Raw genomic sequence first — 16,889 nt, 5'->3', positions numbered from 1 at the left:
CCTGTTCTTAGTTTCTTTTTTGTTTGTTTGTTTTTTACCAGGCAATGAGGGTTAAGTGACTTGCCCAGGGTAATACAGCTATTAAGCATCAATTTGTCTGAGGTTGGGTTTGAACTCAGGTCCTCCTGAATCCAGAGCCAGTGCTTTATCCACTGTGCCACCTAGCGTCCCCCTGTTCTTTGTTTATACTGATTTGATTAATGTTTGCATTCCCTAGATAATACCACTTTATATGACTATGTAGAGGACATACTCTAGTACCTTATATTTTCCTTACATATTTTTTTTTATATTCTTTTTTTTTAAGTGAGGCAATTGGGGTTAAGTGACTTGCCCAGGGTCACACAGCTAGTAAGTGTTAAGTGTCTGAGGCCGGACTTGAACTCAGGAACTCCTGATTCCAGCGCCAGTGCTCTATCCACTGCGCCACCTAGCTGCCCCTCCTTACATCTTTAGAAAATTTGGGGTTCTAATTCAAGTCAGTGGGTCCCTTTGGGATTTCTTTACAAGACTGATGTGTAATTGGTTAAAGGCAAACTTCTTGCTCTCTTCATCCATCTGTGGGTATTATGAATATATTTTACATGTGCTGTTGGAACTAGTGGCTGGCATAATCTTCTGTTTTTTTTATATACTCCATAGGACTGGGGAAAAGAAAGTTTGCTGGGAGAGAAACCACCTCTTTAGAAATGGCATTTGTACTTCATCCAGAAGGGCCCATGCTCATTACACTTTAGAGTACAATGCAGAATCTGTATTTAAACAGGCAAGTCTTTGCTTGGCTTTGGGAGCAGGATCAATAGTTATTTAAAGGCAATTTTATTTAATTATGCAAATGTTCAGATGTTCAGGGTTGAAAGCACTTCTATACATATAGTCATATATGAAAAGTATCTTAAGTAAATTGGTCAAAAACTGGGAAAAACACATTTAGAATAAATTGGACTTATAGAAGCATTTTTCAAAATTCAATATTTTAAAAATTGAAAGTCAAGTATCTGGATTTAGTTGGCAATCTAAAGTTGACATTTTGAAGCTACTGTCTTGTAGCAATACTACCCCTTTAGTAATTCTGAAATGTGAACTTGTAAGACTTTTCACCTCAAGAGATGCTAAAGTAGCTCAAAACTGATAACCGTCATATTAGCCCACTGCAACTATGGTTGTCCCCACTTTTGTCCATCCCCAGCTTCCTGGTGTAATGGCATAAATAGATGCCTAAGGAAAAAGTCTTACATTTCTGCAAAAATGTAATCACAAGATTGTCTTTTGCATTCAAACAAGTCTCTACCTGTGAAGGAAATACTTCCTGAAAAAAAAGTCAAACAGTAATAAAGCACACTATATAAAACTATGCCATTCCAGAATCCTAAGAATAATGTAATTCCAATTTCATTTTGGTGGTATGCTTAGGTCCTAATAACCTTTGCTTGTTTTCAGAGTGTCTGTTTTTGGAATAAGCCAGATCCCATAGAACAAAACATCTGATAATATCCTATTATGCCCATAATTTTCTCTCTTATCTTTTCCTCTCCCTTTATCCACAACAGATTTGTCCTAGAGGTATCAATGTATTCATTCTATTTGGTAATCAGACAAAAGTTTTACTTACAGCCAATCAACATGACACAAATGGAAAAGATTTTCTCCGAATTGGTGTTAGGAGACACATTCCCGAATCCTACACTTGTTAAACTGCTGAAGGTAAAGTAAAGTGCTGTAACGTATTTGTCTTTAATGGATGGTCCAGAGCTTGCATCACTTTGATTGTAACGTTTTCCAATTTGTTGTCCTAAGGTATCCAACCATCCAATTTTGTCAATCAGGTAAGGTCTTTCTACATTGCCAATGGCATACCAAATGCAAGCCAGCCAATGTGCAATTAGCGCAAATATGCACATGAGAAGCATGAGAACAGCAGCACCATATTCAGAATATCGGTCCAATTTCCGTGCCACTCTCACCAATCGCAGAAGCCTAGCTGTCTTCAAAAGGCCAATTAATGTTGTGGTCTGCAGAAACAAATATGCAACATCAGAAAGTGTTACTACTCAGGAGGAGCCATGTTCCCAAATGGTAAATCCAAGTTTCAAAAAAAAAAAATGCTTTCAAGTGCAAGATCAAATTATAACAGTGAGTTTTAATTAAATATTTATTTCATTTCTTTAATAAGATCCCGAACTACCACATTGTGAGATAGGTTGCAGTGAGACAATTTGCTGCACAGTAAAGAAAGGACATTCTAAGAACTGGTTATATTTTAGAATTCAACTGATAGATTTTAGTCCTGGACTAGAAATCTATTGGGTGGGTGAACCTCCATCTTCGTATGAGACTTAAACAATATTTAAGTTTAACCCTTCAGCTTCTAGTTGTCACTGATAACCATGTGTCAATAATAATATGATTATTTCTGACCCAGTATTTAATGGTAAGACAGGAACACGTAATAAAAGGACATTTAAGTGGTCATTTGACCTTGAAATTTGATAACTACAAATTATATATTAATTTCTTAGCTTTTCTAAACAGGGTTAACTAAAAATTCTATATAATCCACAGGATATGTAATTATTCTATATTTACATGGTAGTTTAACAATCTATTAATGAGTCATTTTATCTTTATACTACTGTGAATACTTATTTCACAGAATACCTCCAATTGAATTACAAAGAATAATCACATTAAAAAAGAATGCAAAGTTGAATGTGAACATTAAAAGTAATCTCTTCATATCCATTAAAAAAGAAACAGAAACCTCCTAGTTAAAAAAGAATACACCATCTATTAAAAGAACTGCTAAAATACATTTCATCATATATTTTCTTTAGTCCAGCAGCATACTGGACAAAGAAAGTAGAGAGTATCCTTTTCACTATTTCTTTTCTTTGCTTTTTCTTTTTTTGTGTGGGGGCAATGAGGGTTAAGTGACTTGCCCAGGGTTACACAACTAGTAAGTGTGAAGTGCCTGAGGCTGGATTTGAACTCAGGTCTTCCTGAATCCAGGCCCTTTCCTCTATCCACTGCCCCACCTAGCTGCCCCACCTCCCCTTTTCACTATTTCTTTTTCTTTCTTTTTTTTGGAGAGTATCCTTTTTAGGATTTTTCTGACAGTCTGCTACAGTTGATGTGTACTCATTTTAGCTGGCACATTGCAATTTTCTTCTTTAAGGAAATAAAGTTGGGAGATGTATACTTCCAAGAGTTCTGATTTTTTTTTACTGTATTACTTTAACTGTGTCAGATACCGTGGGATAAAGATGGGAGGCAGGGTAGTGAGAAAAGAGAAGAGTTGAGAAGGAGAAGTTTTTAATAAGGACTACCTTTTTCAGTGTATGAAAGGAAAGACTCAAGTAGAATTGGCCTACTTCCTCTTGCTGGAAGGTGCATCATCACCTTAATCCCCTGGGTATTTCATTTAGTAAGGTATGAATTATGAAATTAAATAGGACCTTTGAGTTCTGAAAAGAATTAATGTATCTTCCAATTTATCTAACTCCCCCCCCCCCCCACCAAGGCTATACCCTTATAAGAAAAGGTAACACCTGCCTTTTAGCTCCATGCAAAAACCACCAGAGACTATGAAGGGCAGAGATTTGAATTGGCTACACATACTGTTTATCATGTTGACAGTGGGAATTTCCCTGGCTCGCTCACCAATTTGCCTCTGCTTTAATTTTGAGTATTTCTCCCTCCTTGTACTATGACCCATTTATTTGTTTTGTAACTGGGAGAAATATTTGAGATTTGTTATTTGAAGCTGCTATATATGTATAGTAGCTTGGGGGCAAACTGCTATATCAACCTAAAAATAAATTAAATATAATTCTGAAAAACACTAGGCAAGCAGTTATTTAAAGGAAATGCTTCAAAACAAACATGAAGTGGTTTTTTTGTAACACACTGAGGTGACTGGGTAAAAACATCTTATAGTTACAAAGATGGCAATACTAAAAGATACTTCATTCATAAATGGAAAAAAAAAGTCTTTTGAGCATGCAATAGTAAAACGAAATCATCCAGTGTCATTGTCCTGTTCTAAGGCTATTCACAAATTAAAAGAAATAATCTTCAAACACTAGATGTCAAGTGAACCAAGCATACAAATTGACACTATAAAGATAATAAAATAACATGAATATGGAACGGGGAGGGGTACAGTGTAGGGTCATATATCTTCACATGATTTCTATTATCCGTGAAAAATGATCATGTAGAGCAAGCCAGAGTTCCAGAGTTTACTCAGAAACTATTACTGAGGAGTTGGTATAGGTCTCTGTTGAATTAGAAGGATGAATGAATATTGACTTCAACAATGAAAGAAGTCCTTTTGTGGCTCAGTAATATGTGGCCAAGTGCAATTACTTATGCTCTTCTGACAAGGTAAAAAATGGCTCTGACATATCTATTGTTACTTTGTTGATGCCAACACACCTGAGCATTCCTTGTTAGTCACTGTAGTATACCATGGTACCACCAAAAGATAATTACTTTTGCATTATAGATGATACTTTGTATTAAAATAGCTCTTTTTATCTTCAGTGGCTTTAAATACTTAATTCGCATAACACTCTGGCAAAGACTGGGTTTATTGTCCCAGTTTACAGATGAGGGTTAAGTGATGGTCTTGAAACCTCAGAGGGATAACAAAGGAAGATCTTGAATTCTCAGATCCCTGCCTCATCAGTCTAGCCACTTAGCTATGTCTTTTCCAGTATACATATTTAGAAAATGAATATCCAGGGAAAACCAACTAACAGCTTTAGAAGTCTGTCCTGAACATTTTTTTGAAGCTTCAGTCAATTTTACTGGTGAACATTATCTTCCTGAGAATGGTGAAATCCATTTATATTTGCTTGATTTTAAAGGATATAATTAGTACCTACCTCTCAGACTAATCATATTCTATCAGGCTTTTGCTGAAGACAGTTTTGTTTTTGGCACATAATTTATGCTACACTATATTCAAATTCATGTAGCAAGCAGTTTTATCATAGCATGGGTCTTCTGTAGTTGTAATTTTCATTTGGGAAAGCATTCTTTTGAAATGAAACTATATAGTGACCCATATCTAATTGATAGAGAACTTACTTATTGGAAATGAAGAATTATCTTTTAGGTATTCTTTCCCTCCATTAAAGACTCAATTTAGGTGCCAACCCCTCCACGAAATTTTCTCTAGTGTCCTCAGGTATGAATGGTATTTCACTGACAAATTTCTCATAAAACTTTGAACTTCTTTATAATTATTGCAATTTTGCCATGCATCATGATTTATATTTCCTCACTATTAGGTTGTGAGCTCCTTGAATGCAAAACCTGTCTCCTATTTCATTGTTAGATCCTCAGTACTTGGTTTTGTACACAATAGGAACTTAATAAAAATGTATTCAACTGTTGACTTTTCATTTTGAATGAAAATTCAGTACATATTCATCAAATTCCTATAAAGTACAAATCTCTGGTCCTGGCCATAGTTACTGTAGTTGATCCTTGTCAATAGAGACCCTGCTGTAAGGACTATATGGTACAATAGAAAACAATAGTTTAGGTATGGGGGGAAAATGAAGGAAATGGATTACTAGAATGGCAAAATATATGAAGAAGTGAATAGTTAGGCAGTAGAACATTACCAAACAAAAGAAATCTTTTTAATCTCTTTCAGCTGTGTAAAAAAGATATAATGAATATGGACAATTCCTCAAATCCACATGCGTCAGAATGACCATCTAATCTTGAGCATCTTGAATATCTCAGAACTAGCAATTTCTCTTAAATGATTGAAGGAGATTTTAAACTTCCTATGCCAGAATGTCGGGGACTTACAGGCTACTTGGTTAAGAATTTTATTTTAATGCAAAGGATCAGAATTGGCTTTTTCTGTGAAATGACTACTCTAGGTGTTCAATTATGTCAATTTTCTGAATAGTGAATGAATCCTGTCTAGTTCCAACAGCTTTAAATACAAGATGTCCATGTCCATTTTTTTTTTGGGTGGGGAAATGAGGATTAAGTGACTTGCCCAGGGTTACACAGCTAGTAAGTGTCAAGTGTCTGAAGCCAGATTTGAACTCAGGTCCTCCTGAATCCAGGGCTGGTGCTTTATCCACCTAGCTACCCCCATATTTTCTAAAAGCACAGATAACTATCTTTGAGGTAGAATTTTTGTGATAGAATACAATAACCTCAGAATTGGAAACTAATTTGGAGTTCACTTAGTATAAGTTCCCTTAATTCACATCTTGATTATCCCCAGAAGTGGTGATCCAGCCTCTGCTTTATCACCTTTGCATTTAATCTTTTTAGTGTCATGAACCCCTCTGTAAGTCCTGTCAAGTATGGAGATGAAAAATTGCTTGCCTTAAATATAGTTATGCTATAGCAATATATTTACGTGGTAGCATAAATTCATTATATTTACCCAATAGCAAAGATGATTATGGGAAGAAATTAAATGGTGCATTTGATAGAAGATTTTTATCATATACACTAGACTTGCTCTGTGCAAATAAGTGTATTCTGACATAAAAAGAAAACACCTTTTACTTAATAACCAATGGATAATACGTAAATCAAGGCTATATATGTGGATATATACATATACATTTATGTATACACATACATAGATGTATACATCTAAAGGCAAAGATCACTGGAATAGTGTTTGTTCCAGGCTCCTGTTCAGAAAGTAAGTAAATAAGGTTAGTTTGTAATTTAACTATAATCTCATAGAGTTTGTAAGACTTTACTGCTAGCCTTAGCATGAACCAAAAGAAAATAGTTGCTGTAATAATGATAATAATAGCTAACATTTATGTAATACTTTAAGGTTTACAGAGCACTTTCCTCACAACAATATCAAGAATTAGTTAGTATAAATATTATTATATCCATTTTGAAGATGAACTGACTTAGAATATAAGTAATTAATGTGTCCATGGTCACAAAGATATATCAGTCAGACTTTGGTCAGGGTCTCCTGACTTCAAAGTCAGAGTTCTTTCCAACTATTTTCTATAAAGCCAGACTACAAAACATTGGAAGTGATTGTATATGATTATCTATCTATCTATCTATCTATCTATCTATCTATCTATCTATCTATCTATCTATCTATCTTTGTGTATATTAAAATATGAAAAGATTCACTAGAAAAAGAACAAATATTCTTATGCTTATAAAACTATGGTATATCTAAGAAGGTTTCCCTTTTTCCTTACTGTTTTATGAAAATTATTTTAGCATTAGACTCAAATTTCAATGATCTAGATGAATGGTGGAAGGCAAAAGCATGCATAAGTATTTGTTGTTATATTTGTGCACATTTATTTGCCTTTGGAACATGTTTTGGTACTGTGAATATAGGCTTGGAATATAGGCTTGTCTGTTGTATGAGGCATTCCATTTCATCAAATAAGTGAAACCACATTGTAGAGACTCTTCTGAGGAGAGGCTGGGAATATGGATGGTTTTTCTGACCTAATGACTGCTAAAAACTGTGAATTACACTCAGTGATATGATTATATCAGTGTAATGCAAAGAATCAGCATAAGTGGAATCTTATTTTTTTTTTAAACTTTTCTTGGGTCAGAGTTAAGTATTTGAATTTTCAAAATCTTATTGATGTAGACTGCATGTAAAGGAAGTATAAATAGAAAGGGCAGAGATAACAATATTTTTATAATAAATTAATTAAGAAATGTGCTAATGATTGATCACAGAATATGTCCATAAGGCAAGTATTTGAGCAGAGTTCTTTAGTAGGTACTAATTATTAATAATTAGGAAAGACTTGTCACTGGTGAGCCAAAATTAGAAAAGGCAATCAATCTTAAATATAAAACATTCATTTCTGACACCATAGATAACTCAGTCAATCAATAAGAAGTATTTGTTAATAACAATAGCTATTGATTTTATGAATTTAATTACTTAATTTATTATTTATAATAATAAAATCACATTTATATCATGTTTTAAGGTTTAAAAAGCACTTTACAAATATTTTCTAACTTGATTCTCACAAGAACCCTGGGAGGTAGGTGCTATTATCATCCCCAATTTACAGATAAGGAAACTGAAGCTGAAAAAGGTTAAGTGAATTGCCCAAGGTCACAAAACTAGTAAGTCCCTGACTTATTTTCAGGATTTTCTGACTTTGAGTCTAGTGCTCTAGCCTCTGTGCCACTTAATATGTAAGTAGGTACTTATGTGCCAGGAACTATGCTAAGTATTAGAGATGCAAAGAAAGGTAAAAATAGTTCCTGACCTTAAGGAGCTCACATTCTAATGTGGAAGACAACATGCAAACAATTTTGTGCATACAAATAGATACATATACACGTGTATGTGTGTAAATATATATGTATGTGTATATATATATGTACTTATATATAAAATTTAAAGGTAGTCTCAGAGGGAAGGCACTAACAATAAGGGGGAAGTAAAAAAAGCTTCTTGCAGAAGGTGGCATCTTAACTGGGACTTGAAGCAAGTAGGGAAGTCAGGATGTAGAGATGAAGAGGGAGAATATTACAGACATGGGAGACAGCCAATGAAAACTCATGGAGCTGGAAAATCAAGTGTCTTATGTGAGGAATAGCATGGAAGCCAAAGCTGTACATGGAAGGGAATAAAGTATAATAAGATTGGAAAGGTATGAAGGAGCTGGGTTATAAAGGCCTTTCAAAGCTAGAAAATTTTATATTGGATGTTGGAGGTAATAGGGAGCCATTGGAGTTTATTCAGTAGGGAGGAGAAAAGTCTTACGGTCAGAGCTGCACTTTAGGGAGATCATTCAATAGCTGAGTGGAAGATGGAATGCAATTGGAAGACATGGGGAGACTAACCAAAAGGCTATTGCTCTTACAGGTGTAATGTCATAATTACTGATAATCACCAGTGTTATGGCAATTGTTAGAGAAGGGGGAACATGTGAGAGATTTAAAAAAGTTGGAATCAACAATACTCGTGTGGTAAAAATTATTGGAGTTTAGCTGACTCATTTGGGAGGGGCCACACCTGGCCCACCCTGAAGTTGCATATGCTACTGAGGTCAGAAGGAGAAACCTCTCCATAGGCAGTTTTTGAAGCATCTCTCCTTTTAGGGGAGGAAGATTGAATGCTCGCTGAGGGGAGGCTGAGTCACTTCCGGAACTCGGGCTTCTCTTCTCTCCTCTCCTCTGCCTTTCTGGTGGTGCAAGCAACTAGCAGACTTTCCAGGTGTGGTGAGCGAATGCCATAGCCCTGCATTCCTTTGAGTTAGCTTAATTGGAAATGATCTGGGGATTGTTTAGACTTAGGTTAGAGCTAGGAGAATTAATCTGTATTTCTTTTTCCCTACTTCCTTATCTTTGATTTTTATTAATTTCACCTTTGTTTTTTAATTAATTCCCAAGTAATAAAATCTGATCCTTTTGTGGAAGAGAAGCTATAAGGCTCCTTTATTATTGTCATGGGAGAAATATCTAAAAGGACAGTTTAGAGGGGAGGGAGCTTTGAACCTAGAGGTCCCTGATTATTTCTGGGACCCCAATGTTTGGCAAGTCACCCAATTAACTCTCCATATATTAAATTTGGCCCCTACACTTGGAAACAGATTTTAAGGGGGTGGTGAGAAAGAGTAGAGATGCCAGGGAAGTACTTTGGGTATGAATATAGGTGATTGGATAGATGGTGGTGCACTCAACAAGAAGAGGGGAGGAAGGAAAATGAGAGCATTTTGGGGAAAAGATGAGTCCAGTTTTGGTCATATGGAGTTAAAGATGTCTGTGGGACATACTATTTGAGATATCCAATAGGCAATCGAAGAAAGGTTAGGGCTGTATAAATGGATTGGAGGGTCATTCACAAAGGATGCTAGAGGGAATGTTGCAGCAGACTGGATAAAATGGGATTGCATATGTAGAGTAATGAAGTTCTACTTTTGGTAAGGATAAGCCACACATTGTCATGTGAGACTAGTGGAAGGAGAAAACTGTAGGGGATGACATCTGAGTGATCTGAGAAATAGGAAGAGAGCAGAAGAGAAATTCTTCACAAATGTTCTCATTTTTTTCCTTCAGTGAAATATGAGATGATTTTTTTTTTTGAGCTGAGAGGGAGAACTTGGAAGTTTGCGGAAAAGCTCCAAATTTAGAAAAGGCCACTGTGCTATTGTGATAGGGGAATTCATTAGGGAGGTGTGAGAAGACTCCCTTGCTGCTGTGAAGGTTTTGTTGAAATTACATAATGAATTTGTAGTGGATGCAGTCAGCATGGTTTTGTGATTTCTCTCTCTCTGTTCAGCAGCTCAAGGATAGGAGCAAAGGTGGGATAATGGGAGTAACAGAAAGCTGAACTTGGTGGGGAAGGATAGATGAACAGGAAGAAGGCATAAGGGCCTCAAGAGTAGAAGATAATGTCCATCAGAAGTTAAGATGGGGAAGGGAGGAGAATATGTCGTTGTTAAGTTGTGTCTGATTCTTCATGATCCATTTGGGATTTTCTTGGCAGACATTCTGAAGTGGTTTGTCATTTCCTTCTCCAGCTCATTTTACAGATAAGAAAACTGAGGAAAACGGGGTTAAATGGATTGCATAAGGTCACAAAACTACTTGTCTGAGGCCATATTGAACTCAGGAAGAATGAGTTTTCCTGACTCCTGGTCTGGCACTATCTACTGTACCACCTAACCTGCCCCACAAGAGAGCATAGCCATTGCATGGGTGATACTTGGGGAGAAAAAAGAGTAGTGGGGAGATTGTAGGGTCATGGTGAGGATAAGGAACAGAGTTAGGGTTTTTAGGACATTGTGAAGGATGGATTGATAAAAGATTATGATCAGATGAAGAAATTTCATAGTTCATGATCACAGATATGAAGGCAAAACATTTGTGAGTGATGGTAGGATTTAAAGGTACAAACCATCTCATTTTGTTGCAGATGTTAGGTTAGAGGAGTAGGTCATGGGAAAATGAGTAAACTGGAACTTGGAAATTGGGATGTTTAAGTATGTAATATGTACATAAGATGATATGATATGAGGGCAGGAGTTGGGGAGGATAGAGAGACTTTTAGCCTGGCATTGACTTTTCAAGAAGGAAGGTAAGTATCCTGGGTTTCAGTAGGATATCAACTACTAAGAGCATCTTGATTAGGTAATTTTATATGGATTTAATGACCCTCAAAGAAGGAGAGGTTACTGGGTGATGATGGTGGAGGGAAACTGAAAGTGATAATGGGACCGTGGTGTGGTGATGGTGAAGAGTAATGAATGAAAGTGCAACAATGCTCTGGAAGCTGTGTCATCAGGATTGAGCTGGACTTAGTGAGTGCAAGAAGATGGAGGGAGTAAGAAGGAAAAAGGTGGTTAACATGAATGCAAAATTTCTTATCCATGGAATAGGCCTTAAGCAGAATAGAGTGAAAGGGATAAGTAGATCTGGAGTAGGACATTGCAGGTATCAGATTGAGGGGATGGAGTAAGGACCCAGACAAGAAAATAGGAGAATGGAGTTTGTACAGTGACATCTAAGGGTTTAGAATTACTGGGATGGGGAGAGTTTCCTATCCTTTGAAAAATAAGTTCCAGCAGATTATTAATGACAAGTAAATTCACCTTTGGATCTCAATTTCCTCATCTGTAAAATGGTGACAAGCTTATCTGTAACACCTACCTTATAGGATTGTTGGGAGTTGCAAATGAGATAATGTATTTAGAATACTTTACCAACTTTAATGTGTTCTACAAATGATAGTTATTCTTGTCATTAGTATTGTTGCTATGTACCAATGGTGTTGAAACAAGTTGTCATGGATAGTGTGGTAGCTGAGGATATAGTAATTAGAAAAATGGAAGATTTGTTCATGAGTTTCTCTGACTAGTTATTCACCATTAGGAAAATATTAATGCCTAGTCAACTCCACTTAATGTCAGCATTCATTTCCTCCAACATTTCTTAAGAGTTTTTACCAAGTGATATGAAGTTCTTCAAACTGAAAATGAAATGATAAATTTTGAAGAATTTGAGCAGCTTTGTTCACATTTCTAAATGCCAGCTTTATTAAAAATGCCACTTCCAATCTATTCATTGTTAATATAGCAATTATGCATGTAAAATAATGTGATTAAAAATTAAAATATTTTTAATTTCAAGAGCGGAATTCAAATGATAAAACTTGCTTGAAATAGCCTACAAATTGAGGGCAATGTAGACAAGGAAAAACATTAATTTTTCACTGAAATTAAACAAAATATCATTTCATGCTGATTGCTATTAAATAGACATATTTCCTATGAGCTAATCCAGAATTCTATGGTGCAGTGGAAGGACCATTTTGGCTAAGTGAGTTGAAATTGAGTGTGATGTTCTCAATTTTCCATTGATGACTTCAAGAGTGGGGGCCTTTTAAGTTGGAAGTAAATCTTTGAAATATTCATAGAGTCCTTTAAGGAATTTGTACATATTCATACAGAGAAAGCATTTACATATTGATGTTTAAATTAAACAAAACAGTAATTTAGGGGATACAGAGGGTTCAAAAAATGACCTAAAAGTTTATCAAACTAGATTGGCTTTCTCAAAATTCCTTGGGCTGAAAAAATGGTCCTTTATTATCCATACATCTTTCCATCCATCTATCCATCCATCCATCCATCCATCCATCCATCCATCCATCCATCCATCCATCCATCCATCCATTCATCATCTACCAATCATCTACCAATTATCCATCCAATCCATTTTTCTCTCTCTCCATGGCAGCTAACTGACACAGTGGATACAGTGCTAGCCCTGGAATCAGAAGGACCTGAGTTCAAATCTGGCCTCAGATACTTAGTAGCTCTGTGACCCTGGGTAAAACCACTTAACCCTGTTTGCTTCAGTTTCTTCAACTATCAAATGAGCTAAAGAAGGAAATGGCAAGCCACTCCAGTATCATCCCCAAGAAAACCCCAAAATGGAGTCTTGGAGAGTCAGAGACAACGGAAATGACTCATCAGTAACAATTCTACTTATTTTCCATCTATTTTCTTGCCTTTGTACATGCTATCCCCTGTACCTGGGATGTTCTTCATCCTCATCTGCACTTCTTATAATCTCTTGTTTTCCCTAAAGCTCAGTTCAGTTTCCTACATGAGGTCTTTCCTGATTCCCCTACCAGTAGATATCAGTTTGAATTATAATTACTTTCTATCTATCTATCTATCTATCTATCTATCTATCTATCTATCTTCTATCTATCTATCTATCTAGCTATCTATCTATCTATCCTGATATACATAGGTACATATGGTTATTCCCCTGATAGAATGTAAGGTCCTTACTGGCAGAAATGTTTTCATCTTTGTTTTTATATTCCCAGCACCTAGTATAGTGCCTGTAACATAGTAGGTGTTTAATAAATTCTTGGTCAATTCGTAATTTCATGAACACTCATTTCACTTTCTTCTATTTCATACATTACAGGTCTCTAATTGCCTTTTTGTGTTAGAAAAAATAGAGGAAGCAATAACACACCATAGACTATTAATCAGTGCTACAATACCTTTCTTTTACAAAGTCAAGCCCAATATGAGGATGTTTAGGTGGTGGTGGTGGTGGTGGTAATTGTTGTTGTAGTCTGCTACTTTGATGGATCTGTGATCTCACTTATACAGGCTCTCCCTCCTATGATGTATGTAGATATGGACAGCTTCTCATTTATATGCTTTTTTCCAGCTCTTTCTACATAGGTAGCTTCACAGAAGAGCTATCCAATTTGCTAGAGTTTCTTCCTCTGGTTATTTAAAAATTATTCAGAAATCAATGCTTTACTCGGTTATTTCCCTGCTATCTCTTGCAATTATAATGTGACCACTTTGTCTTCTTTTCTGGTCATTGCTTGTTCTGATGATGTATTTTACCCTGCTTCTCATATATAAGTTCCCATTGATAATCTGTCATACTTTACTTATAGCCACTGTTGGTCATCTTTCCATTTACCTTTAGGCAATCTGAAACTTTGATTCTTTTTATTTTGTTGTTGTTCAGTCATTTTTAGTCATGTCTGACTTTCATGACCCCATTTGGGGATTTCTTGGCAAAAATACTGGAGTGGTTAGCTGTTTCCTTCTCCAGCTCATTTCACAGATGAGGAAACTGAGGCAAAGTTAAGTACTTGCCCATAGTCACACATCTAGGAAGAGTCTTGGGCCAGATTTGAACTTAGGACATGAGTTTTCTGACTCTAGGTGTGGCGGCTCTATTATTATGCCACCTAGCTGCCCACTCTTTTGTGGTAGGATTTGCTAATAATAAATCCATTTAAAATCCAGCCCATTGTGTGGAGGGGACTTTGGTTTTCTAAACACTATGCTATGAAAACTTGATAGTCAATCTCTGACAAGGTAAAAAAGTTCGAGCATGGCTCTGGTGACAGAATTCCATGCAAAGACCAGTGGTAGCTAATTGCTAAGAATCTCCACATAAAACATTTAGTTACACATGATGAAATGGGTTTTCATTATTACAACTCATGAAACAAAATAATAGAGTTTGTTTATCTCTCTTATGGAATGATTACAAATATTAATAATAGTATAGATAAAAAAGTAATTTAGTATGAAATATATCATTATAAGGTGGAAAAATGGGTTCTTATGTGGTACAGTGGATAGAGCACTGAGCCTGGAGTCAGGAAGACCTGAGTTCAAATCTGATCTCAGATACTTACTAGAGTTTGTGATCCTGGGCAAGTCACAAACCTATTTTCCTCAGTTTCTTCATCTGTAAAGTGAACTGGAGAAGGATTGCAGACCACATCCAGTACTTTTGGTAAGAAAATGGCAAGTTGCATGCACAATAGTCAGACACAACTGAACAAATCAATAATACCACCAACAAAATGGAAAAAAATAGCCTTCAGGGGAGTAAAATATTATCTACCTTAAAGGATCATGAATGAAATTCATGTTATAAACCTTATGTCAAGATATAAATGTGAACTTGAAGTTAATGTCACCTGTCTAAACTTCAGTTTGCTCATGTACAAACATCAGAGACAATAATGATAGTTGACTTGACTGAATTCATGAGATTGTATTTAATGATCTCTTGAGGTTTCTTCTAGTTTCTAGGCTTCCTTATCATGATTCCAATAATGAGGTAACATCTGCATTATAATTAGCCAGTCCTCTGCACTACTACTTAAGAGGGAATTTTAAAGGTTGAAGATGGTCCAGAGAAGTGCTATTAAAATGGTCTTTTCGTCACACAATTTCAGAGTTGGAAAAGGTTGTCAGCTGCCACTCAATCCATACTGGAAAAAGATGCCCTCTATAACTTTCCTGACAAGTGGCTAGCTAGCCTTTGGGCTAATATTTCCCAGGAGGGAAAAATTCACCACTAGCTTAGGCATCCCATTGTACTGTTGGGAGAGCTTGGTTGTTAGGAAGTTTTCTTGACATTAAGCTTAAATTTCTCCGTTGAAAACCTCTACCTATGAATTTGCCCTTTGGAAACAAAAATAACACATCTAGTCCCTCTTTCATAGGGTAATCCCTCAAAATGCTTGAAGATAGCAATTCTTTGCCTATTCCTATCTTGTCTACTCTTCTTTGGTATGAGACAGCTAGGTGGCACAGTGCATAGAGCACTGGCTCTGAAGTGGGGAGGACCCAAGTTCAAATCTCCCCTCAGACACTCATTAGCTGTGTGACTCTGGGCAAGTCACTTAACCCCAATTGCGTCAAACATCAGTTGTCCTGATATATATCTTGCCACTGGACCCCAGATGGTTTCTGGAGAGAGAGAGACGGTTGGTGGACATTGCACACCCTTCCTTCACTTAAATCCAATTCACTGCAAGCCATGACATCATTCACCTCCCTATGTCATGGTCCTTTTTGATAATGAAGGACAAACAACAACTTCTTTAGTCTAACCAGTCCCAGTTGCTTTGTAATTAAAAAAAATATATGGTCTATGGAGGTGGCGCAGTGGATTAAAGCACCAGCCCTGGATTTAGGAGATCTGAGTTCAAATCTGGTGTAAGACACTTGATACTAGCTGTGTGACCCTGGGCAAGTCCCTTAACCCTCATTGCTCCACAAAAAAACAAAAAAAGAAAAGAAAAGAAAGAAAGAAAATTAAGGTCTATGAAGAAAGATTAACTAATTCGGGATTATCCACTGAAGATTTAAAATGAATAATAAGAATTTAAGTTCAGCATGAGGGAATTTAGATTACATAGACTTTGGTGACTGTGAATGGTGTTGAAAATTCATATGGGTTATAGAGTGGAAACTGGTAAAAACATTTAGAAAATAGTATGCATTATCATTTGTCAGAGATGCTCCACCTGAAGTCAGAGGAACAGCCTTTAGATTCTCCAACGTCCCTCTTTCAATCTCCACATGGTTTTCTTTAGGCCTATGTGGATCTCAATGCCTATAAGGAGGCTAAGATGTGACATAATGTACTACTTTATGTATATTAGTAGCTATTATCAATATAGATTAGGAATATTACACTTCTGGGTAGTGCCAAGCATATGTTTGCCTTCATTAAGTTTATAGCAAGAGGAAATAGCCTAAATTATGAGAGAAGGGGATGAGGGTTCTATAGATAGAAAAACCAGGCAGTTACAGAAACTTTCTGAAAGTCTTTAGAAACAGAAAAGTTAAATACTTGGAATAGGTTAAGAAATATCCTGCTGAGAATCACAGAGAAGTAGATGAGCTAATGTCTCAAAGTCCCCTCTAACTTGATGATTCTGTGATTTGGTAATTTTATGCTAGATCCAAATCCAAAGAGCTATTCCTTCATGTGATCAAGCTTCCCTGATTAGCCCATTTGAGCACATAATATCATTTCTACTGGAGGCATTTATTTTTACTCGTTTAGGATCATAATGGATTGCA

At 36.1% G+C, this 16,889-nt stretch overlaps 1 protein-coding gene across 3 annotated transcripts in view; it reads right to left on the bottom strand.

Moving 5' to 3' along the window:
• Positions 1–16,889, bottom strand: part of KCNH7 (potassium voltage-gated channel subfamily H member 7) — a 621,793-nt gene that overhangs the window by 113,233 nt on the left and 491,671 nt on the right. For all 3 annotated transcript variants that reach the window (XM_043991004.1, XM_043991002.1, XM_043991003.1), the window contains one exon: positions 1,613–2,012. In XM_043991004.1, coding sequence (XP_043846939.1) covers positions 1,613–2,012 — 400 coding nt within the window. The remainder of the gene's footprint in view (positions 1–1,612; positions 2,013–16,889) is intronic.

Source organism: Dromiciops gliroides, chromosome 3, assembly GCF_019393635.1.
Source record: "Dromiciops gliroides isolate mDroGli1 chromosome 3, mDroGli1.pri, whole genome shotgun sequence".
NCBI classification, from domain to species: Eukaryota; Metazoa; Chordata; class Mammalia; order Microbiotheria; family Microbiotheriidae; genus Dromiciops; species Dromiciops gliroides.
Note: the sequence above shows the minus strand (reverse complement) of the source record. Positions and strands in the feature narration are given on the sequence as shown.